At 41.6% G+C, this 26,838-nt stretch overlaps 1 protein-coding gene across 9 annotated transcripts in view; it reads right to left on the reverse strand.

The window, feature by feature from the left end:
- elmo1 (engulfment and cell motility 1 (ced-12 homolog, C. elegans)) overlaps positions 1 to 26,838 on the reverse strand; it is a 267,831-nt gene that overhangs the window by 110,734 nt on the left and 130,259 nt on the right. For all 9 annotated transcript variants that reach the window (XM_048613453.1, XM_048613493.1, XM_048613463.1 and 6 more), the window contains 3 exons: positions 20,481 to 20,603; positions 17,353 to 17,481; positions 5,201 to 5,305 (listed from right to left, as the gene is read on the reverse strand). In XM_048613453.1, coding sequence (XP_048469410.1) covers positions 5,201 to 5,305; positions 17,353 to 17,481; positions 20,481 to 20,603 — 357 coding nt within the window. The remainder of the gene's footprint in view (positions 1 to 5,200; positions 5,306 to 17,352; positions 17,482 to 20,480; positions 20,604 to 26,838) is intronic.

Consider the following 26,838-nt stretch of genomic DNA (forward strand, 5'->3'; position numbering starts at 1 on the left):
ACACTGAGCAATCAATAGCAAACATATCCACTTCAAACTTTATGGTGGCCTAGATGCATGAGCCAAGGACACAGCCCTGATGAATTCCTGCAATCAACTTTTAACAGACACAAGCATCTTTCTTCATGCCAGGCACGACTCTACCCATTGGAGAGTTTCCCTCTCGTTTAAGGGAATCAAGGGTTATTTGGAAAAGCCAGAAAAGTGGAATTAAATATTATCAGATCAAACATGATCTCTTTAAATGGTCAAGAAGACCCAATGGGTTGAATGACCTACTTCTGCTCCTATTTTCTATGGTCCTATGCTTCTAAAGATATTTAAAATCATGATCTTTCCCATTGACCTCAGTTTTGCTTGGTTTTATTTACATCAAGGACAGTTAACCTCACCTCACCTCACCTCTTGAATTCAGCTCATTTGTTCATATTTGGACCAAGTAATGAGAACAGGAACTAAGTGGCTCTGGTGGAAGGGACACAGAGTGTCATTCTGCAGGTTATTGCTGCATTAATTTTGCATGATAACACTGTCAATGACCCATTCCATCACCTTGCTGACATTCAAGAGTAGATTGATTAGGTAGTAATTGGCTAGGTTGGATTGTTCTACTTTGTGTGTACAGAACATACCTGGGCAGTTTTCCACATTGTTGGGTAGATGCCAATAGCGTAGGCTTATTGGAAAAGCTTGGCTGTTAGGCAGCTAGTCTGGAGCATAAGTTTTCAATACTTTTGCCAGAATATTGTTTGGGACCATACCCTTTCCAGTGTCTAGTGCCGTCAGCTATTCCTTGATATCACATGGAATGATTCAAATGAGTGGAGGACTGATATCTGTGACGCTGGGGATATGTCCAAGATGGATCATCCACTCGATACTTCTGACTGAAGATAGCTGTGAATGCTTTATTCTGGTCTTTTGCATTTACTGGGCTGGGCTCCATCATCATTGAGAATGTGGACATTTGTGCAGCCTCTTCCTCCAATGAATTATTTAATTGCCTCCACCACCATACAAGGCTAGATGCAGCAGGACTGCAAAGCTTTAATCTGATCAATTGGTTAATGAGTCAGTAATCTTTGTCTAATGCATGCTGCCTCCACTGTATGGCATGCAAGTAATCCTGTGTTGAAGCTTCACCAGGTTGATCCCTCATTTTTAGATATGTGTGGTACTTTTCCTGGCATTCCCTCCTGCCCTCTTCATTGATCAAGCATAGTTTCCCAAGCCTGATTGTAATGGTAGACAGTGTGATACACCTGGCCACGAAGTATATATTGTGGCAGAATACAATTTTGTACCTGCTGACAGCCCACAGCCCCTCATGAATGCCAATTCTAAGCTGTCAGATCTGTTCTAGGTTTATCCTACTTAGTACAGTAATAACGTCACAGCATTTCTCAACATGAAGCCAAGACCTTAATTGGGACTGCTAATCTGGACCAATCAGGGAGCCCTGGCTGACAGATAAAAAGAGGAGTGTCAGAGGTACTGATTCGCTGGTGCCTGACTCTGTTTGAGGCAGTACTATAATCATGGACTGTTAATATGCAAATAAAGGGTGACTAGGTGATGGGATACTGGCCTCTGTAGAGTTATTTAAGGTAAGAGGACTTTTCTTTCCACGAGTTACGATAATCTGGAACGCACTGCCTAAAAGGGTCGTGGGAAGCAGATTCAATAATGATCTTCAAAAGGGAACTAGATAAATTTATTGCGTGAAGAAAATGTCCAGAACACTGAAAAAGAGCAGTGGAGTAGGACTAACTGCATTTTCCTTTCTTCCTTCCCGGGATACAAGTATTGCTGGCACATGCCTAAATAGCTCTATCAACAGCCAGTACAGGCACCGTGTGCTAAATGCACTCACTCCTGTATTGCATCAATTTAGAAATCTAGATGCAGGAGTTAAAAAAATTGAAATAATTCTCCATTCATTTTGCTTCCAAGTTGCTCAGCGCAATCTTCAGAAAATATTTCTCATACTAATGGAGACGGCAGGACACTCTTAGAGAGTTGGCAGCCCAAGTACAGACAGAATATGCATCAGGATGCTTTGTGTTTACTGACATTATAAAGAAATTCAATAACCATTTTCTGAGCTCAATATGAATAGTCAAATTTTCAAAGTTTTCTTCTTGCATTATTCCCTGTCCAGAGGCAATGACATACTGTGACCCTAGCATTAATTACATCTGACTGAACATCCAGAATACATTCCACATTTTAGATCTAAATTTTAGATCTAAACATCTAAATTCTAGATGTTGCTAGGACCTGTAATAACCACTGTAGGTCTCCCCTTCAGCTGCCAGTAAGAGTTATATTTTCAAATTCCCTTTAGCCTAATTTGAAATGCAACACGGAAGATTTCTTTTAGGACGCAGTCCATGTTCTAACCCAGAAAGCCAGTTGGTGACAGATAAGATTGGAACTAGTCTTTACATGGTTTTACTTTTATTTAGAGTAAAGTGCTACAAACATACATCTAAATTTACCACACTAAAGTTTCAATGACATATCTTTATATCTGTTCAAGTGAAACCCCAATTACTGCCCAATTCTTAAACTCAATCGAATACAATTAGTCTGCAATTAACACAATTTGAGAAACAGAAATTTGTCATTGACTCTATGTTCCTTTAACACAAAATGGGAAACTTGGGAGTTGCTGTGAAAGAAAGTTGGGAGAACCTACATGGAGAAACATGGAGCCTCATAAAGGCTGCAGACAGCAATAAAGCTGGTACAGTCAGTGGTGGACTTTGTTCCTTTTGTCACCAAAACGGACAGGAAACCTATCCAATCTATTACGTAATTAATTGTGCTCAGTGTGACAAGCTACGTGTTTCTGCAACTCCAATTGCACAAATTTGATAGCGGCATTCTGAAGTTAGCAATTAACACTAAGTGGTTTGCTGCTATTTTTTTCTGAAATTAATTTCTGATAGCTCTGTAGATCTAGCAATAAGACAATGGATAATTTAAGTGTGATTATCAAAGTAGTTGCATCGCTGATGGTGTGCACCATCTAACTCTTACAGAAATAATCAGCAGGCATTTCTAATTTCCAAATGTCTTTCACAAATGTGACGGTGATGCTTCACAACACAAGATGGGCATGAATGAATGAAATTGAGGATTACGGAATTGACTCAATTTTAGCCTATGGTCTAATTTGCGGAGCTATGAATGGCCTCCGGCTATTTTAAGTCTCGACTCTGGATGGTATTCCTTGAAAATGCAGTGAGCAATAGGTGATATTCTTAGGAAGGCACGATTAATTTGAGCTCCATGGGTACAAGAGTCCAGAGGCAAAACAATTTTCAAGACGGGAATTATTGGAGAAACTGTAAGCCTGAAAAGCTTTTCTTAAAGTTTAAATTGGTAGACAAGGCTAAATATTTAAGTATCTGCTGATGGTAGAAAACACCATCAATGACAAAATTGAAAGTCAATCTGAAAAATAAAAGGATGCTGGAGTCATCATGGGACTTCATCCAATCCTATTCCACCTAACCAGAGATTTATAGAAATTGTAGCAGATATATATTTTGAATATTTAATGGCTTTCTAATGATACATTTGCCTTTCAACAGCGACATAACAAAGGACAATCATTATGAAGCTGAGGACACTTTTATTCTTTGCATCAGTCTCTGCATAAAACATCTAAACTGATTTAGTTTCTTCTCGTCTTTAATTTCAGAATCCTCAAAAGATTTTCTTACAAAACACCAACTAATACTGTGCATGACAAATTCTGGCACTTAAATAATTCTCACAGCAACATGATTTCCATGCGCCAAATTTGATTAACTTGTGTGCCGAGCATTAAAAGGAATAATATTAATTTGTTCTGAAGCTCAGCTTTCACATATGAAGGTAAAAAGATAGCAATAAATCAATCCAAAACTCAAGTTTTATAAACTTGAGATGGCACAATACCAGTTCCAAGAAGATAAACCCTCCTTCAGTACATTAAAGAACTGTCTCTCACCTAGCTGATATATGCTACATCACACCGTGATAATGCCAAGCCGACAGTGGCATAAAGTCCACATGCACAAGATAGAAAATATAACATTTGAATATGTCCTGTATATCTGCAGGCCTTTAACCAATGTTCTTTTCATATACGTACAGCTTCCTGCTGAAAATGACTCTTGCCACCCCTCTCTCATTTGCATAGTTGTTGGCTGTCGCTTATTTTTCCACTGGCCTGCCACCTATCACGACTAACTTATCAACCTACTCAGTAGTCAAATTCTAACTACTGACCCTTTGCAAAAAAAAGCATTATACATGCTACAATGTAATAAACAGATCTCTCATCAGAGCTGGTATTTAGCCCTAGCAATTACTGATGTCATTTGGACACTGATGGATTCCAAAATATACTTTTTGTTCGAATTGACACTGAGTCATGTTTCTAAAATCGATGATAAATGACTAGCACAGAGAACTGAGAAATAACCTGATATAGATTTTTGTTTTAAATTGTAAAGAGGTCTGATGGGGTGTATACGAGACGCTCATTAAGACACAGATTAAGAGACGAGAATGTCCAAAACTAGAGGTAATTATAGAAGATACTCCCCATAAATCTAATAAGAGTGTTCAGGAGAAATATTTTTTTACCCAGATAGTGATTATACGATTAGTATAGCGTCAAGGGTTAGCTATTTCAGCATCCCAGGCAAAAGGAATAAAAGAGTATGCAAAGAAAGCAAGGTCTTGTAAAGTGGAAGTAAGATCATGTAAAGCAAACACCAACATCAATCAGAAGCACCAAATGGCCTGGCTCTATGGCGTATGTAATTGAATTTTACTGGATTCAGCACAGTGACCTAAGTTGCTCTGGTATGAGACAATGCAAATTCTGATAAATAAACAAATTATGCAAATAAAATGCATCTGAACTGCAGAGATACAGCCAGTGGTTTAAACAAATTACACACACGATCCCCTCAGCCATGCTCCACCATTCAATCAGGTCCCAGCTAATCTGCATTTCATCTCCAATTACTCTCAACACCATGACATAAGGAAAATCTATCGACTTCAGCTGTGAAGGCTCCTATGCCATAGGATTCAGAGCCTTTTGGAGGATGGAATTCCAAATTACCACGAACCCTTTCTGTGGAATAACTTTCCGACTTCCACCAACTACAAATAAGGCTGTGACAGGTCTTACCCGAATGTAAGCATCTTGATGGTGCTTCGCAAAGTACAGCATGTTGTCAAGGGCCAGCATCCCAGGTGGAGTCTCAGTAAAATCCATGGCCGGATTTACATGATTCTAGATTGAAAGAAGCAAAAGAAAAATTTACAAACAGAATTCCAGTTCACATGCAAGCAGCTTGTCCGTGTCTTAACCATCAGTGGACACACCAAAAGCTAAGCAGATCAATATGATTGTGTGGGTCAGGTGGCCTACATTCATGTGCAAATCACTGAACCAGAAATTAAAAGAGGAGGCCATTTGTTCCATCATACCTGTGTCACCTCTTCAAACGTGCTCTTCAGTTGAGTCCCACCTCCCCTGCTCTTTCCCAAGAGCTCTGCAAACGTTTCCCTTCAAATGCTTGTCCAATTCCCTTTTGAAAGTTACTATTGAATCTGCTTACATTACCCCTCATACAGTGTACTCCAGATAATGCAAGCTGGATGTGTAAAGATTTTCTCCTCATTTCCACATTTCAAATCCTCCGATTGAAAGCCTTGGTCCATGATTTATCTCAGAAACTTTTCTAAGTTTATAAACAATACAGGAGAAGGAATACTAGGAAGTTAGGCAGTTTCTAATTCCTTCTCCCTAAATCAGTGAATAATAGTCCCAGGAGACAGAGTGACAGCTTTCATGCTGAGTACTGATTAACTGTGGGCCCAACTTTCTGCATGGTCAGGAGAGTGCATCATATAAGAGTTAGGCAACAATTAATGCTTGTCATAGTCAGTGTGATCTCCTGAATTAATTTTAAATCACTTAGAGGGAGCAAAGAAGGATTTGCCTGATTCTACTCACTGTAATTGCTCGAGTTTTTGATCTGGATTTAAGCCTCTCCAATGGCATTGAAAGAGTAGGGAATCTTTTGACTTGATGAAAAAGCATCACTGCTGTACACAACAGGTTGGCTTGACCATCCAGCATATCCCTGTCCACACTGTGTGTTGATAGAGGTCATTCCAAAGAAGATTCATATCAGACTCAAAATGTTAACCTAGTTTTTCTCTCCACAGATGCTAGCAGGCCTGCTGAGATTGTCCAACACACACTGTTTTGATTTCATTCCTCCTTCCACCTGACTTAGGAAAAATAACAAAGCAACCATATGCAAATCATTGCGATTCCTTGAATGAGCTTCTGATGCTAATGGAGAACGACCATGGGTAGCTCCGCAACAGCAAGAGAAACGCTTTCAGCTCAATCCCACTCATTGGTCACATATTCATTCACTTATCCACCACCACATCCCCCCTCTCCCCCAACTATTCTCACAAACTCCTCCAGCACCCATCCTGTCTCTCACCCAGTCTCTTTCACAGCCCTCACCATTGACTCACTGTCAGGCGCCAGTCCATAGTCAGTCCATCCTTCACCCACCACCCCACACTCAGCCATCCCTCCCTCACTCATCCACCAGTCAGTCACTCCCACCTACCCATTTCCCAGTCACTCTCTCTCTCACTCACTCACTCCTTACCCAGCCAACTGCCCCCATCCCGCAAAACTCATTTGGTCACTCTTCATCCATCCCAATATCAGTCTCACTGTCTTTTCTGGACAAAATCCAGCAGTAGAAATGTATAATTTTGAAACACTTGGGTTCCAGACCGAAGGCAAACCTAGGTACTTTCTTGTTTATGCAGCTACGAGCTTGACACACAACTAGATATGTATAACTCTGCCTGTGATACTCAACGCAGAAGCACAATTACATTGAGATAGTAGGAACTGCAGATGCTGGAGAGGTAGCTTCTTCAGGGTAGGCATCCTTAGAAAGAATTTTTTTCTGAAGAAGGGTCTAGGCCCGAAACGTCAGCCTTCCTGCTCCTCTGATGCTGCTTGGCCTGCTGTGTTCATCCAGCTCTACACCTTGTTATCTCACAATTACATTAAAACAGTTTTGGTAATTCCCAAGGACTACTGGGAAAAACAGAGCAGTACAGCAAAGGACAAATTCAGAATCTGAATTCTATATTTAAGAAAGGGCAATGCAAAATGTCGCAATGGATGATAAAAAATATCATACACAGAGTGAAATGGGGGGATTCAGTAGCTTTAATTTGCTGTAACAAGGTAGTCAATGGCATATGTTGATCATGTTCCTTATAAGTTATTCCACGGCAGATCACTGCAAGCGTGAGCTGATAAGCTTACAAGAAAAACAGGGCATCTGGGTCCTGAATGAGCAAACAACTCACGAGCCTCTCTGCTCCTATGATGCTGCTTGGCCTGCTGTGTTCATCCAGCCCTGCACCTTGTTGTCACACACTATTTCTTAATCAGTCAGATTGAAGGTCTGTGAAAATAACACTGCATGGGCTGAGAAGAAAGCGCAAACTCAGTTCGGGTGCAGGTACAGAAACAAAGTAGGGGGGAAAGAGGAAGGGACAAGTAAGTAACAACAAATTTAAAAGCATCAAATGTGACATTTGCAAAGCTTCCAACAATCAAAAGTGAAAGAATGAGACTTCACAATTATCAGTTAATTTGCAGAGCCAGAAAACATAATTGGTAAAAATATTTTTTTAATTTGTTCCTGCAATGTGGCGTCACTGGCTAGTCCAGCATTTACTGCCTGTCCCTAACTGCCCTGGAGAGGACAGTGGCAAACTATGTTCTTGAACTTTTGCAGACCTTGGGGTATAGGGACTATTATAATGTGAGTTCTAAGATTTTGAATCCAGCAATGGTGGAGCAGTATTGATATAATTCCCCATCAGTTTGGCATGCACCTTGGAGAGAACCCTATAGGTGACGTTATTCCCACGTATATGCTTGCTCTTGACCTTCTAGATGGTAGAGTTTGTGGGCTTGGACGATGCTGTCAGAGAAGCTTTGTCAGTCACTGCAGTGCATCTTGTAAATAGTACACACTGCTGCCACTGTGCATCAATGGTGAAGAGAGTGAATGTTGAATGTGGTAGATAGGGTACCAAATCGAGCAGACTGTTTGGCCCTGAATGGTATCAAGCATCTTGAATGCTGCTGGAGCCACACTTGTTCAGCAAATTCGGAGTATTCAATCACACACCTGACTAGTGCCTTGTAGATAGTAGACAGGTTCTGGGGAGTCAGGAGGTGAGTTACTGTCCACAGAATTCTTAGCCTCTGACTTGCTCTTGTAGCCACAGTATTATACGGCTGGTCCAGTTCAGTTTCTAGTCAATGGTAACACAGTAGCAATAATGCTATTGAACTTCAGGGGTATATGGTTCAATTCTCTCCTGTTGGAGATGGTCATAGACTGACACTTGCGTGGTACGAATGTTACTCACCGATTATCAACTACTGAAGCCTGGATATTGCCCAGGTTTTGCTGCATATGGACATGGTCTGCTTCAATATCTGAGGAGTCATGAATGGTATAGAACATCATGCAATCATCAGCGAACATCTACATTTCTGAACTTACAACAGAGGAAAGGTCATTGATGAAGCAGCAGAAGTTAGTTGGCCTAGGATAATCCCCCAAGGAACTGCAGAGATGTCCTAGGTTTGAAAGGATTGCCCTCCAACACAGCCACATTAATTTCTGCTAGGTTCAACTTCAACTAGTGGAGAGTTCTCCCTTTGATTCCCACTAACTTCATTTTTGTCAGGGCTCCTTAATGTCACAGGCAGTCAAATGCAGCCTTAATGTCAAGGGCAGTCACTCTCAGCCCACCACTGGAGTTGAAAACTTTTGTCCATGTCTTGACCAAGGCTGTACTGAAGTTAGGAGCCAAGTGGCCCTCAGGGAACCCAGACTGTGCATCAACGAAACATGATGTGGGAGGTGGCGATGTTGGACTGCGGTGGACAAGATCAGAAGTCACATGACACCAGGTTACAGTCCAACAGGTTTACTTGAAATCACAAGCTTTCAAAATGCTGCTCCTTCGTCAGCGCTCTGAAAGCTTGTGATTTCAAATAAACCTGTTGGACTATAACCTGGTGTCATGTGACTTCTGATCACTGAAACAGGTATTGAATTGCAATTGTTGCTTGATAGGATTGTGGACAACCCCTTCCATCACTTTGATGAAGAAGCTAAAACTTATTTCATTCTGAAATGGGGACTTGGACAAAAACTAACAGAATTCAACTCTGTTGCAAGTTTAGTTCATATGTACTGCAACCACCAGGCACCCTCTCACTCCACCTCCAGCAATTTCACATCTTTTAATGTATTTCAACAGTGAGCTGCTATACCATGAAGCAAACAGGAAAGCTGTGCTACTCAAACAGTAACTCTGAATATCCACTACACATATTCCTTGCCTAAAGTTGTTGTATATGAATAATGGTGAGTTCCACTGACCATACTGTTATCCTGTCAGCAAACTCCAACTTAACTGAGAATCTTAATCATATAGGAGTGATCAAAATTTAAAATATTTTTAAAAACAGTACATTCATTTAAAGAAGTAAAAGTGACAAAAGTGTGAATTTGATCAATAGTTTTATGATGTTCTAAAACTTCATTATTTATTTTAAGACTTAATCATCATAAATCAAGCTAAGTTTCAAAAATGCCATTTTGATGTAATTTTCAAGGTCTTCTTATTAAAACACTTAAATGTCAACAACAAAAATTTGAAATGTCAAATGCGTACTTCAATTTCTTGTTCATTTCACTGCAAAAGGTCAAGCATGTAATGTCAAATATTACCTCCAATTGATTTTACACAACTGCGCACAAAGATCAAAGTTTCAGGTTAAGGTTTTTATTTATATTTTAAGACTACGTTTGAGAATTTAACTGAGTCTAAATGATGACACATCATAGAAGTCATGGATAATGTTACAAAGTTATCCTGCTGTGGGCCCCCTTTTCTCTGAATAGTATAAATCTGAAATCACTGACATGAAGTCAACAAGGATTTGGGCACACTGATACTGTCTTTACCTTGGGACAGAAGGTCCAGGTTCACATCCCAAGTCAGGAAGTGATGACTACAGTGATGTGTCATAATGTGGGGTGGCATGGTAGCTCAGTGGTTAGCACTGCTGCCACACAGCGCCAGGGACCCGGGTTTGATTCCACCCTCGGGCGACTGTCTGTGTGGAGTTTGCATATTCTCCCCATGTCTGCGTGGGTTTCCTCCGGGTGATCCAGTTTCCTCCTGCAGTCCAAAGATGTGCAGGCTAGGTGGATTGGTCATGCTAAATTGCCCGTAGTTTTCAGGGATGTGTAGATGAGGTGGGTTATAGAGGGATGGGTCTGGGTGGGATGCTCTGAGGGTTAGTGTGGACTCGTCGGGCCAAAGGGCCTGTTTTCACACTGTAAGGATTCTATGATCTATGAACACATCCAAGCAAGTGGATTAAGAAAAAAAAATCAATCCCACATTACAGGATGCCAATTATGGCTCAAACATAGCACTTCCTGAGTCGACTATTCAATTCACATTCAAGAGATAGAATTACATCTAGACTAGCATTTCACCTGGACGTGCCACATGGAAGAGATGAAGCATTATCCAAGCTGCCACCAGTTCTTTCAGGTGGGAGTGAAAAATCCTGAGACATTATATGAAGAACAGCAGGAGGATCAGCCCCACCACAGCCCACCTAGTGCACCGGAACACAGTTATTCCCCAAATAACATAAGTAAAATAGATTATTTGGTCTTTATCTCATTTTGAGGGACATTGCTGTGTACAAATTAGCAGCAGTGCTTCCCAGTTTACACAGTGACAGAACTTCAAAAAGCACTTCATTATCTGGTAAAGCTCTTTTGGAAGCGCTGAAATCATTGAAGAATTTCATTCAATTCTACAAACTGCTAATGCATTCAAGAACAAAGCAGCCATATATCGAAGACCAAGATTATGCATTGTCAATGTTGAGTGATCAGGCAGCAAGGGAAAGGAGCTTTGAGCTTCTGGCATGTCCTGAAGAGTTTTACCTTGCTGACAGTTAATGGAAAACAAAGTTTTGCCTCTTTCCAATAGGTGGTCCGGCAGCAATGGAGAGCTAAGGCTGAGACACGTACATATGACAACTGAGACAGCACGTAATAGTGAGTCAGCAGGAAGCCAGAAATGTAGCATTGGAGGTAACCTGCTGAGCAGGAGAAAGTCATAGCTTAATATGAAGCAGCAGGTAGGAACAGAACGAGGAAAAGTGGATTACATAGGAGAAGCAATGCAGGAGAAATGGCTCACTGCAGTGAAAGTTGAAGAAGTCAAGGTATATAAGGAGGTGTAATAGGGAGTAAAAGCAGTGGCCTCAATCTTCTGAGAGCAGCGATCCCTGTTGATGGGCTGCTGAACTCACATTTACTTCCTTACTTTGAGTCACACTCTACCTTTCTGTGCCCAGGTTAGAGAGCTCAGTACATCTTCAATCCAGCTGATGCCTTGCAGTGTAGGATTGGCCTGGAAAGGCATGCCACACTACTTTTTTGCAACACAAACTGTCATATTCGAAAGAGTACATGGGTGAGGGTGTCATGTGGTCAGGCATGGTGGTGGTGGTTGGGGGTGGGGTGTGGAATGATGGCTGGTGCACAAGTGAAGTGGCATGTGGCAGCAGAGGGGACAGGTTGCCCAATGTGCTGCAGTGAGGGTGGGGTGGGGGTGGGTGTGGGGTGCCGATGTGGGTGGGTGAGGGTGTGGAGTGGCAAGTGAGTGAGGAGATATCAGGGCTTGTGGGCAGGTGAAGAGTCATGTGGTGGACCAATGGTTACCCATGAATCGGTTTTCTCAACCACTATCATGTGAAGTAAGTTTGAACTCTCTGAAGTCGCCAGCTCCAATTCGAAGTTTGTTCACGGTGACCTGAAATTAAGAGTTAGCGTGGGACAGTGAAGTCTGGAACAGGTGTGAGTTAGCATAGGATCAGACAGCAAATTAGTGCAAATCTATTCCGAGAAGCTAAAAAAAATTGAGGGAAGCTGTCAGCATGGTCAATGGCAAGTGTTATTCCATCATCACTAATTGCAAAATCAAGGCCAACTTTTGAAATATTTACCACTCAGCATTCAGGATCAAGTGCACTTGAACTAGATTTTGCATCTTTTCTGACTTTCCTCATTGCTGTAATGAAATCTTTCCTCATTGTTTCATTTGCCTTTTTCCACAAATCTCTGTTTTGCTCATGAAAGCAGCGCCATGAGCTTGGTGAAAGGCAAAGGGAGGAGGAGGTTATATTTCATCGCACACCCTTCGTGTTAGAATGCTCAGAATGGTCCAACCCTGTTTCTTAATTGTTATTCCCAACCTGCCAAGAATTAATGTTTCAGTTCACACATTGTGGGCCACCAGAGTAAGATACTGAAGAACACCCAAAAACACAGTCCTCAGGAGTAAATAGGAGGAAAACAATTAAAATTACCCTTTTTCTTCCATTAGATACAATGGGCATAATAATTCTACAGGTTCTTACAGTTAATCTCTCATTTGAACTATAAAATTAGGAGATGCATAGATCGGGTTGACAGTCAGAATCTTTTTCCCCAGAGTTGAAATGTCTAATACTAGGGGGCATACATTTAAGGGGAGAGGTGGAAAATTCAAAGGAGTCGTGTGGGAGAAGTGTTTTTTTACACAGAGAGTGGTAGGAGCCTGGAACACACTGCCAGGGGTGGTAGCGGAGGCAGATATGATAGGCGCATTTAAATGACTTTTAGATAAGTGCATGAATGTGCAAGGAATGGAGGGATATGGACCAAGGGCAAGCAGAAAGGAGTAGTTTAATTTGGCATCATGTTCAGCACAACGTGGGCTGAAGGGCCATTCCTGTGCTGTACTGTTCTATGTTTTATGTTCTAACTGATAAGGTTAAAACAAAATCAGCCAAGAGCTAATCAAAGAAACAAAAGCAACTATGAAATGTAGGTCATCCACCAAACAAGCTTCGTGTGAAAAGAAACAGACAACTACACACAGCACGACACTGACAACTATTAGTTTCTCCTTAGAAGTGAGACACTGAAATTTTGCCCTGAGGCTACAACATTTTGCCAATTCTGGATACTCATCCATCTCCAGGAATTCATGCCCAGTTCAAAATTAATCTCAGAACTCCAAGCAAGTCACAAAAACAGCTGGACATTAATGCGTTACCAGTGGGTAGTCTTTAGCTTGCAATCAAAATGAAGATGTGTGCATGGAAAACTAAAAAGACTGCACAATAGTCAAATTAAACCATTTAATGTGCCGGTGTGGATCAACAAGAAATGTATAGGATACATACATATACACACACACACACACACACACACACACACACACACACACACACACAGCAGTTAAAATAATCAGAGTGAATACAGAGACATAATTAGCAAAAATAAAAATCAGTACAGAAATCAAATGCATGTAACCACAAAAAGGCTGCAGGGAAACAAGCACCTTACAAGAATAAACTAGAACTAATTTATTTATGGAACAAATCTGAATTAATATGGTATTCTTAGAAGCAATGTTTCTTTGGCCAAGACTCCAAAGGTTTATGAGGACACACAGTTGGAATCTTATTACTTTCTAAAAATTTTAATTCTAAACTTGCAACTTAACTTGCATTATTAACTCTCACCATGCTGGGGTGCAACCATTTCATCAGACTAAAAGTAGAATTGCCAATGTGTCAGGTGGAATCAATCAGACTGGTACAATCCTCATACAAAACAAAGCAAATACTAGAAATACTGGAACTCTGAAACAAAACAAAACAAAACCAGCAAATGCTGGAAATACTCAGCAGGTCTGACAGCACCTACAGAGTTAACATTTCAGGTTGATGTTGGAAAATATTTAAAATATAACAGGTTTTAATGTCTTGCGGCGTGACCATTGTTAATAAATGAAATAAAATTTAAGTTTAAAATTGCTAGAATATTGAAAATATTCTAACTTTTCCCTGCCATTACTTGCTTAAATCTGATTCTGGAAATATGTTAGCCATGTTTCTCTCATCCAATGCTCCCTGATCTGCTGAGTATTTCTAGATTTCCCTGAATTTCTAGTGTAAACCTTCCAGGTTTGTACAACCACAGTAACAGACTGCTGATCTGTTAATGTTACAAAGGCAATATGAAAACTAGGATATTCTAATGGACTGACAAACTAGCTTTTACATCTACTTGTCAGTTAATCATATGCATTCTCCACCACATCTCGTCATTATGGATGTCGGGACAAAGAAGTAACAGGAACTAAAGATGGACAGTATCTTTGGTGTTCCAGAAAATGTTGTACCTGGCTATACAATTAACATATTAGCAGGGAGTAAAGAAACAATTTAATGAATTAGCTGACCTTAGCAATATGGTCATTTCCCTCTTAGACACTGGGAAGCTTGAAGTCAGAAACAGGAAAGGAGCAGTCACTTTATTGGGAGTTTTCTATAGATCCCCCAATAGCAACAGAGACACTGAGGAACAGATTGGGAGACAGATTTTGGAAAGGTGCAGAAGTAATAGGGTTGTTGTCATGGGAGACTTCAATTTCCCTAATATAGACTGGAACCTCCTAAGTGCAAATAGTTTGGATGGAGCAGATTTTATCAGGTGTATCCAGGAAGGATTTCTGACTCAATACACAGATAGGCTGACTAGAGGGAAGGCCATATTGGATTTGGTGCTTGGCAACGAACCAGGTCAGGTGTCAGATCTCTCGGTGGGAGAACATTTCGGTGATAGTGATCACAACTCCCTGACTTTTACTATATTCATGGAGAGGGATAGGAGCAGACGGTATGGGAAAGGATTTAATTGGGGGAGGGGGAATTACAATGCTATTAGGCAAGAACTATGGAGCATCAACTGGGATCAGATGTACTCAGGGAAATGCACGATAGAAATGTGGAGGGTGTCTAGGGAGCAGTTGCTATAGGTATTGGATAGGTTTGTCCCACTGGAGGCAAGGAAAGGATGGTAAGGTGAAGGAACCTTGGATGATAAGACATGTTGAACATCTAATCAAGAGGAAGAAGGAAGCTTACTTAAGGTTGAGGAAGCAAGGATTGGACAGGGCTTTAGAGGTCTACAAGGTAGCCAGGAAGGAACTGAAGAAAGGAGAGCCAGAAGGGGGTATGAGAAAACCTCGGCAGGTAGAATCAAGGAAAACCCCAAGGCTTTCTACACTTATGTGAGGAACAAGAGGACGGCCAGAGTGAGGGTAGGGCCAATCAGGGAGAGTGGAGGGAACTTGTGTGCGGAGTCAAAGAAAGGTAGGAGAGGTCCTTAATGAATACTTTGCTTCAGTATTCACCAGTGAGAGGGACCTTGATGTTTGTGAGGACAGCATGAAACAGGCAGATATACTCGAACAGGTTGTTGCTAGGAATGAGCATGTGCTGGAAATCTTGAAAACCATGAGGATAGATTAATCCCCTGGGCCAGACAGGATATACCCAAGGTTACTACGGGAAGCAAGGGAAGAGATTGCTGCCCCTTTGGCAATGATATTTGCATCCTCACTGTCCACTGGAGTAATGCCAGAAGATTGGAGGGTGGCAAATGTCATTCTCTTGTTCAAGAAAGGGAATAGGGATAATCCTGGAAATTACAGACCAGTCAGTCTTATTTCTGTGGTGGGCAAATTATCGGACAGGATTCTAAGAGATAGTATTTATGATTATTTGGAAAAACACAGTTTGATTAGAAATAGTCAGCATGGTTTTGAGAGGGGCAGGTCATGTCTCACAAGTCTTATTGAATTCTTTGAGGATGTGACAAAACACATCAATGAAGGTAGAGCAGTGGATGTGGTGTATATAGATTTTAGGACAGCATTCGATAAGATTCCACATGGTAGGCTCATTCAGAAAGTAAGGAGGCAGGGATTCAGGGAAATTTGGCTGTCTGGGTACAAAACTGGCTGTCCAATAGAAGACAGAGGGTAGTAGTAGATGGAAAGTATTCCGCCTGGAGCTCGGTGACCAGTGGTGTTCCGCAGGGATCTGTTCTGGGGCCTCTGCTCTTTGTGATCTTTATAAATGACTTGGATGAGGAAGTGGAAGGGTGGGTTAGTAGGTTTGTCGATGACACGAAGGTTGGAGGAGTTGTGGACAGTGTGGAGGGGTTGTAGGTTGCAATGGGACATTGACAGGATGCAGAGCTGGGCAAAGAAGTGGCAGATGGATTTCAACTCAGAAAAGTGTGAAGTGATTCATTTTGGAAGGTCGAATTTGAATGCAGAATCCAGGGTTAACAGCAGGATTCTCGGCAGTGTGGAGGAACAAAGGGATCTTAGGGTCCACGTCCATAGATCCCTCAAAGTTGCAACCCAAGTGGATACGGTTGTAAAGAAGACGTATGGCGTGTTGGCTTTCATTGGCAGGGGAATTGGGTTTAAGAGCCGTGAGGTTATGCTGCAGCTCTATAAAACTCTGGATAGACCACACTTGGAATATTGTGTTCAGTTCTGGTCACCTCAGATGTGGAAGCTTTGGAGAGGGTGCAGAGGAGATTTACCAGGATGCTGCCTGGACTGGAGGGCAGGTCTTATGAGGAAAGGTTGAGGGAGCTAGGGCTTTTTTCATTGGAGTGAAGGAGGATGAGAGGTGACTTATAGAGGTTTACAAGATGATGAGAGGCATAGACAGAGTGGATAGTCAGAGACTTTTTCCCAGGGCGGAAATGACTATTATGAGGAGGCATAATTTTAAGGTGATTGTAGGAAGGTATAGGAGAGATATCAGAGGTAGGTTCTTTACATAGAGTGTGGTGGGCATGTGGAATGCGCTGCCAGCAGTGGTAGTGGAGTCAGACACTTTAGAGACATTTAAGCGACTCTTGGATAGGCACATGGAGGATAGTAAAATGTAGGATATGTAGGGTAGATTGATCTTAGTAGGATAATAGGTTGGCACAACATTGCGGGCCGAAGGGCCTGTGCTGTGCTGTACTGTTCTATGTTTTTAACTGTAACCTTGTATGTCTCGCTATGCCTAAGCACCCTATGACCTGTATGTCGTTGTTTGCTATGATCTGCCTGTACTTCTCATAAAATAAAACTTTTCACTGCGCTAAGGTATATGTGACGACAATAAATCAAATCAAAGAGGATCTTTTGTACTGTGCAGAATCCTAATAATAAGTAAGAATAGAACTCTGATCAGAGAATCAAGGTGCAACAACCAATGTTTTCCACCTATTTAGAGTTTCCTCAACAAATGTGTATACTTACAATGAAGCCCAGCTTTTTATAATCTCTGGTGTACATGGACTTTCGCTTCTCAATACTGCCACTGTTAGTAGGTTCCAAATCAGCATCAAAAGCAATCCTGCGCAGCTCGAATATGATATCCCTTTGGGACTGTAAAAGGAACCAAGAAACAGATCACCAATTAAACGAAACTAAACAAGTATAATGGCTCAGAGATAATAAGGTGTAGAACTGGATGAACACAGCAGGCCAGGCAGCATCAGAGGAGCAGGAAAGCTGACGTTTCGGGCCTAGACCCTAGGCACAAAATGTCAGCCTTCCTGCTCCTGATACGCTGCCTGGCCTGCTGTGTTCATCCAGCTCTACACCTTGTTATCTCAGATCCTCCAGCATCTGCAGTTCCTACTATCTCTCAAATATAATGGCTCAATGGGTCGAAGAGCATACATCACAATGCTCTTATGACTTTATACACAAAGATAAGCTCACGTGAGAAAGGCCTTTGGATCTTTCCAAGAAAGAATGCAGCAATTTCTCCATCACACCACTTAGATGCTTTGTGTGAAGTGTTAACTGACATTAGTTGAGATTTTTCTCTTCTACACTCATGCCTCTTTGCCCCATAGTTAGGTTTTAATTTGGGCCTGTGGTTTGCAATCCTGTACATCCAATTTAGTGCCCATGATACAGAGATCTCCTCTTTCTCACCCTCCTATCAAGAAGAGATCCCAGGTTTCCCCAGCCTTCCCTCACAGCTCAGTCCTCTTACCACCAAGAGGAAGGTTTACCTTTTATGTTTCTCAAACAATAAGGATATCCAGATGATTGTTTGGAACTGAACTCATGTTGATCTCCCCATTCAAACTTCCCAGCAAGATAGCTGAAGGCTGCAGCAACATAGCAAGGTATTACTCCCACAATTTTGGGCTGAAAGAACTAACATATTCAGTGAACTTTCAAGCACTGTAAGCCTTTATACAAACAGACAGTCTGAAGTGTAACATGAAAAAATTGAACCTGCTTGTCAAACTAATTTTATGATAGAGCCACAAGAAATTGTGGCTGTGTCCTTCACTAGAGAACTAATCTATATTTGTGCTTACAAAACTGAGATCAAGCAATGGAAACAACTCCTTTGCTTCCCCATAGTATATATGCCTTAAGGGGAAACTAAATTAGTTCATAAAGGAAAAAGGATTGGAGTAAGAAACTCTTAGGGTTATGTGAGGTAGAGCAGGAGGAAGTTTGCGTACGCAAACATCAGCTAGAGCAACTGGGCAGAATAACCCGTTTCTGTGCTATAAATTCTATGTAACTCATCAGATAGCAATAAATAAGGGCACATGTAACATGGACCATCTTTTATTCAAATGAAAATTTCCATCACACAGCCCAATATACTGAGATTCCACCCAAATGTATCTACAATTACACAGAGATAGTAGGATAGTACAATTACACAACTAGTTTTCCAATACCATTTAATTTCCTTCTTCAAGAATGCCCAATAAATATTACTACAAATTAAGGGCTTTATTTTCTGTGCTACCATGGAAATGAAAGTGTAACAGTTATGTTACTGCAATTAATAATGCACAGGCCTGAACTAATAACCTGGTAATTCTAATCCTGGGCAGTTTTAATTCAAATCAGGGATAAAATCTGGAAAGAGTAAAAACTGGTATTTGTAGAAGTGAAGACAACCCTCTTCAGCCTTTGAATCCTCTGACTATGAAGGCCAACATGCCTTTTGCTTTCTTCACATGCTTACATTCAGTGACAGGTGTGCAAGGACACCCAAACTTATTGCGCCCCTAATAATCTGCCTTCCTGTTTCTGTCACCAAAGTGGATAACCTCACATTTATCCAAATTATACTTCATCTGCCATGCATTTGCCCACTCACTCAACTTTTCCAAATCACACTGAAGTGTTCTGCATTCTCCTCATACTTCACACTCCCACCCAGCTTTGTGGCATCGGCAAATTTGAAGATATTGTGTTTAGTTCCCTCATCCAAATTATTAATATATATTGTGAATAGCTGGCATCCCAGCACTGATCTCTGCAGTACCCCATTAGTCACTGCCTGCGACTCGGAAAAAGACCCATTTATTTGTACCCTTTGTTTGCTATCTGCAATCTGGTTCTTTACCCATGTCAGTAAAATACCCCTGATCCCATGCACTTTAACTTTACATACTAATCTCTTATGTGAGACCTTATCAAAAGTCTTCTGAAAGTCCAAACAAACCACAAACGCGGACTTCCTCTTATCAACACTACTAGTTACATCCTCGAAAAATTCCAGCAGATTTGTCAAGCATGATTTCCCTTTTGTAAATCCATGCTGACTTCATCTGATCCTGTCATAGTTTTCCAAGTGCTCCGCTATTAAATATTTTATAAAGAACTCTGGCATTTTCTCCACTACTGGCCTCAGGCTAACCAGTCTTTTTTCTCTCTATCTCCTTTTTTAAACAGTGGGGTTAGCTACACTCCAATCCATAGGAATTTGTTACTACATATTGTCATTACCCTGCCTCATCCAAGTATAACTCCTGTCTACACCAACATGCAAACTGCAATAGTCTAACAAACAACATAAAAGTTCAAGAAGGCAGCTCACCATCATCATCTCAGTATAATTACCGAAAGGTAATCAGTGCTGCCTTTGCCAGTGATGTGGAGGTGCCGGTGCCGGACTGGGGCGGACGAGGTCAGAAGTCACACGACACCAGGTTATAGTCCAACAGGTTTATTTGAAATCACAAACTTTCGGAGCGCTGCTCCTTCGTCAGGTGAAGTGACTTCACCCGTTGAAGGAGGAGCAGTGCTTTGAAAGCTGGTGATTTCAAATAAACCTGTTGGACTATAACCTGGTGTCGTGTGACTTCTGACCTTTGCCAGTGATGCTGTTGTCCCGAGATTGAAGATTTTTATACACTACTGCATTTGAAGGCTGGAGTCAGCTGAATTCCAAACCATTTGCTGCAGTCAGTGGATCAAGACTGTGGGTAGCACACAGCAGCTGGTACAATGAGGAAGCTTCTAAACACAGCTCTGACTGGCACCGAATGGAACAGTGTTGGGGTATAATCATTGTACAGACCTCATTGATTAATATAGACCTAAACCAAAATACTCACTTGATCCTGCGGATCCATCTTAGTCATCATCCGGTCCTCCAGAAGGTTAAAAGTGAGTACTTGAAGAACATACAGCTGGTGGGCCATTTCAGTCTGAATGGTCCGGGTTCCACGAATGACATGCTATTGTACAGAAAGAATTCATTAAGAAAAAAACAGATCAGCAGTCCATTCACAATCCATACTCAGCTACACTACCACTGGAGCGCAACACGCGGGCAAGGAACACCACCCAACCTAATACAGGATCAATTTAGAATCATACAATCAAACAGTACAGAAGTGGCCCTTTAGCCTATCAAGTCTGCACTGACAAAAACTAGTCTTAAATCTAAACTTGGTCCAGAGGCTTGAATGCAATGACATTTCAAATGCTCGTCCAAGTACTTTCAAAAGGCCTGAACTATCCCCATCCACCACCATCCTCACTCTGAGCAACTTCTCTGTTAACTCTTCTCACTTTCTTCTTCAGAGGGGTGACCTTGAGCACCCGCACGGATTTCAGTTATGTCTGTCTTTTTGTGGGGCGCATGGAACATTCCTTGTTCCAGTCCAACTCGGGCCCCCGCCCACAACTCTTTCTCTGGTACATCAATGACATCATCAGTGCTGCTTCCCCCTCTCATCTAGAATTGGAAATGTTTATCTATTTCACTTCAAATTTCCACCCCACTCTCGCTTTCACCTGGTCCATCTCTGACTCCTCCCTTCCCTTCCCTTCCTCAACATCTGTTTCCATATCTAGGGATAGGCTGGCCACCAATATTCACTATGAGCCTACAAACTCCCACAGTTACCTTGACTACACATCATCATACCCTGCTTCCTGTTAAGACTCTATTCCATTCTCCCAGTTTCTCTGTCTCAAAAGTTCCGATGATGCCAGCCTCGAAAAGGGGGCCTCTGAAATGTTCAACTTCTTTCTCAAACGAGGCTTCCCCACTACTGTGATTGACAGGGCCCTCAGCCAAGTCTGACCTATCTCCTGCACTTTGGCCCTCACCCGTTCTCTTCCCTCCCACAACAGCCATACGGTCCCCCTTATCCTCACTTACCACCCCACCAGCTTCCACCTCCAAAGGATCATTAGCTGCCACTTCTGCCACCTCCAGTAGAATGCCACCACCAGAAACATATTCCCTGCCCCTCCCTTGTCAGCCTTTTGCAGGGACTGTTCCCTCCAAGCCACTTTGGTCCACTCCTCCCCCACTCCCAATACCTCCCCACAGCCCCATGGCACCGTCCCATGCAATCACAGAAGGTGTAACATTACTTCCTCCCTCCTCACCATCCAAGGCTGAAAAATATACCTTCCAGGTGAAGCAGCGATTTATCTGCACTTCACTCAATCTGGGCTACTGCATTTGCTGCTCACAATGTGGTCTCTTCTACATTGGGGAGACAAAGTGTAGACTGGGTAACCGCTTTGCAAAATACCTACATCCTGTCCACAAAAATGACCCCAAGCTATCTGTTGCCTGCCACTTTAACACACCAACACGTTCCCTGCCCAACATCTCTGTCTCAGGCTTGCTGCAGTGCTCCAGTGAAGCTCAGCGCAAACTGGAAGAACAACAACTCATTTTCTACTTGGGAAATCTGCAACCTTCTGGACTCAAAATCAAGTTCAATAATTTTAGGGCTTGAGCACCTTCTTCCATGTCCTTACCCCAACACCCATAGGCCTTGTCATCACATGGCCTACTACCATAAATGACCCATTATTAGCCACTAACTGTCCACATTAGCAGCTAGTTATTCTGCTACACTGACCTTTACCACTCCTTTGTCTACACAATTGCTTTTCCCTTTCTCTGAGCTCCATCTCCTCATTTAATTTACTCCTCCTCCCTCCCCAAAACCCCTTCTTTATCACACGTACCAACCCTTTCTTAGCTACAATCGGTTTTGAAGAAGGGTCACTAGATTTTAAATGTTAAACCTGCTTTCTCTCCACAGACGCTGCCAGATCTGCCAAGTTTCTCCAGCAATTTCTGCTTTTGTTTTTGATTTCCAACATCTGCAGTTCTTTTGGTTTTTTGTTCACTTTTTAAAGGTTGTGAGGTTTCCTGCCTCAACTACCCTCTTAGGCAGTCACTGGCTCAAAAAATTACTCAAATTCTCTATAAATCTCCTACTTTTCACCTTGAAATGATGCCCCTTGTTACTCACCCTTTGATGAAATGAGACTGCTGCTTTCTATTCGTCCTGCCCATGCCCTCAATCAGATTTCCTCCTCAACCTTCTCTGCTCCAAAGAAAACAACCCGAGTTTATCTAGCTTCACGTCATAGCTAAAGTGCTCCATCTCAGGCAGCATCCAGGTGAATCATCTCTGCATTCCTTCCAGTGCTACATGTGCATTCTGGCCTGACAGTTTTGTGTTTTAAAAAATATACCTATTTCTTTCCGTCTGCACATTTCTTCCCTTTTCTCTTGGGCGCACTCATTCATTAACTCTGGCTCAGTCAGCTCCATCTGCTGTCTGGTATTTCAAACAAGTGTACATTCTTCACAAATAAGTCTAGACAGTGAGTGCTGCCAGATTATTCAAACATAGGCAGCATCACAACCCAGCCCAACAGTGACACACAAGAGTTTTCAGCAAAGGCAACCTAATAATGATCTGGAGCAGAAATCCAAGTGGTTTTCCTTATATTTGCCCTCAGGGACTAAGTGAAATTTTACTGTCTAATTCTTCATAAACCTGTGCCATTCTGGTAATAGCAGCTGACTATAAAATCCTGTGGGGCATTCCAAAGTCAAGAAAAGCACTTTGTAGGTACTGTTCTTAAATCTAAAATTGACTGTCTAGACATGGGGTGAGGCCATGGAATTACTCTGGGGCACAAGTCAGTATTGTCTGAATGTAAGACAGTGATATTCCGTCCTTTTGAAGAGCTATGGGATAAAATGGAGCACACAAAGTTCATCAAGTGGAAGGAAGCAGATGATGAGAGACCAAGAATGAGCATTTTGGGATTTTCAGCTCCAGCGGCTGTAGAGTAAACGGTGTGTTAAATTGGACAATTTACAATTAAACCTTCTGTGAAAGCAAGAGGCTTTGAAGGAAGTTAATTTGTCTCATTTTCATTTTCAAACGTGTGGTTCTTATTGAGAGCTCAACATTTTACCTAGTTACTTAGAGAATTTTGTATGAAAAGATTGGTGGAGAAATCAGAGGTAAGTTGAGTCTGTTAGATGAAAATTGGAATTATCAGCCAGGGTCGGTTACCAAAATAATAGTGAGACAAACGCATGTGCCATTATTTATGGGTAAATGCTACATTAAGTTTAGGTAAGGTACAGAACATAATTAAATGTGAATATCCAAAGGCTGCTGTCCAAAATGTGCTGCTCTGATGCTAACTTCCAATGATATCTCACTGCACGCCACATCAATGGCACGCATCAAATGTCATAACTTCCTTTATGTGGTAGATATGGAAAAAAAACAGCTGCACATAGTTAGGACCAGAAATTACAAGTGGAAGCACCTATGGGCAGCACGGTGACTCAGTGGTTAGCACTGCTCCTCAAAGCACCAGGTACTCAAGTTCGAAGCCACCTTCTGTCTGCATGGGTTTCTTCCTACAGTCCAAATATGTGCAGGCTAAGTGTATTGGCCGTGCTAAATTGCCCATAGTGTCCAGGGATGTGCAGCATTATAGAGGAGGGAGGGAGGTCTGGATGAGATGCTTTTTGGGGGTGTGGTGTGGACTCAATGGGCTGAATGGCCTGCTTCCACACTATAGGGACTCTATGATTTAACAATGTGTTAATTGTTAATTAATCAATGGCAGTGGGGAGAGGAAGCAGTTGGTACAGCTCTCAGGGGGTTGTATGGAAAAGAACCGTAGCATTCCTTAGTTTTTTTAAAATTTGTTTACACAAGATGGGCATCATTGGTTCAGCCCACACTTACTGCCCATCTCTAACTGCCCTTGACAAAATGGGGTGTGCCACCTTTCTTGAACCACTGTAGATCATAGTGGGGTACACCCACAATGCTGTAGAAAGGAAGGGAGCATCAAGATTTTGACCCAGTGACATGAAAAATAATGATATAGTTCCAAGTCAGGATGCTATGTGGCTTGGAAAGGAACTTGCAGGTGGTGATGTTCTGTACATCTGCTGCCCCTTGCATTCTAGCTGGTAGAGGGTGCAAGTTTGGAAGGTGATATTGAAGCAGCCTTGGAAAGTTTCTGCACAACACCTTGTAGATTATACACACTTCTGCTATTGAGTGTGGTGGAGGGAATAAATATTTAAAGAGTATAGGGTGCCAATCAAGTAGGCTGCTTTGTCATGTATGGTAATAAGCTTTTTCAGTGTTATAGGAACTGCACTCTCCAGACAAATGGAGAGTAACTCATCATACTCCCAACTTGCATCTTGAAGATGGTGCACAGGATGGGAAGTCAGAAGATGAACTAAGCGCAACAGATTTCTTGTTCCGGTAGCCACAGTATTTATATGACAAGTCCAGTTCAGTTTCTGGACAATTGTGTAAAGGCTGTGTCTTTTTATTTCTCTTTATTTTTGAATCTCCCAGGATGTTGATAGCAGGGTTTCAGCAATGGTAATGCCATTAATATCAAGGGGAGAATGTTAGATTCCCTCTCATTAGACGCGGTCATTGACAGCTACTTGTGTAGCGCAAAATACTACTTGCCACTTATCAGCCAAGCCTGGATGCTGTTCAGGTCTTGCTTCATATTGACACTGGCTGCTTCAGTATCTGGGGAATTGTAAACGAAGCTAAAAATTGTGGAATCATCAGCAAACATTTTCATGTCCTACGTTGTGTTAAGTGGGTGGGTCTCCAACTATCTTTCGGTAACAAAACCAGAAATTGCTGGAGAAACTCAGCAGGTCTGGCAGCATCCGTAGACAGAAAACAGAGTCAACATTTCATGTCCAGTGATCATTCATCTCTTTGGTAAGGAGATATTTTGTTGGTTGCTCTGATCATTCTGGTCTGAAGTGCTGTGTTTTCCTCTCGGGGCTAATATTCAATTTCAGTTTCAGCAACTTTGGGTGCAAAAATGTTTTGAGCTGAAAGCTACAGTGTCAAGTTTAACTCAAGATCCAGGTCTCCAGTTGCCCGATGGAAGTAATCTCAAATTCTCATTACTTATCTTTGATGTCAATATTTCTAATTTAATAAGCATTTCCCTTTTTAACTAAATGTAGAAACTTTAATGATAACGGTTAGCTTTTAAATTTGGTAAAAAGAAACACGATAATATTGGTAACTTACTGTACAATTTGCTTGCACTTTCACTTATTTGCAACATCGTCGTGGTCACAACATTATCAGACTTCTTTAAAGAACAAACAAGACTAAAAGGCTAATCCAATCTTTCACCTAAGGGGTTGCAATTTGAATTGACATTCCAACATGTGCACCATTAAGACAGGCTGCATATGCATCTTCTGTTTCACAGACTCTAATGTGAGATGTACCTCAAATGACAAAGATCATTGATCTGAAATGTTAAGTTTATTTTTCACTCCCCATGAATTCTGCCAGACCTGCTGAGTATTTCTAGCATTTTCTGATTTATTTCAAAATTACAACACTCGTGGTACTTTACCCTGGGGGAAAGGCCAGGATTAGTTTACCCCAATCAGTGCATTTGCGGAGTACTTTTGAAGTTTAGAACAGCTTGCATTTATATAGCACCTTTAACAAAGTAAAATATCTCAAGGTGTTGCATCGGGTATCGTAAAAAAGAAAAATAGACAGATTGAGAGGTCACTGTTTAAAAATAAGGTGTTGCCTCTTTAAGAAAAGGATGAGACTTTTCTCCCCCTCTCAGAACATCATAAGTGTTTGTAACTCCCTTCCTCAGAAAGGTGTTGGAACAGCAGAGCAAAGAGATCATGGAGAGTTGTCAGACTGAAGAAGGTTACAGAAATATGAAGGTGTGTAACTCATCCATGAGTTTGAAGTTAATTTGACTTCAGTTAAGATTTGATTCAATAATTGACAGCATAATCTGGTCAAAACTCAGGGCTCCTGCGCAAATTCTATCTCAACATTCTCTCTGGAACATAAGATCATAAAAGGTACGAGCAGGAGTAGGCTCTTCAAACCTTCAACCCTGTCCCACTTTTCTATAAAATCATGGCTGATCTGCTCCTGGCCTCAGTGCTTCTTTCGTGACAGTTAAGGTTCTTCACAGGAACATGAAGAAAATTTGACAATGAGACATATAATACTGTTGCTGACCAAAAACCTGGTCAAACATGTATGTTTTAATGGACAAAATGGAGGTGACAGCTTAGGATCAAGATAGCTGAATACAGCTAGCAATGCTGACTTGATGAAAACTGGGGATGCACGAAGCCTG

Source organism: Rhincodon typus, chromosome 2, assembly GCF_021869965.1.
Source record: "Rhincodon typus isolate 14 chromosome 2, sRhiTyp1.1, whole genome shotgun sequence".
Lineage (NCBI taxonomy): Eukaryota > Metazoa > Chordata > Chondrichthyes > Orectolobiformes > Rhincodontidae > Rhincodon > Rhincodon typus.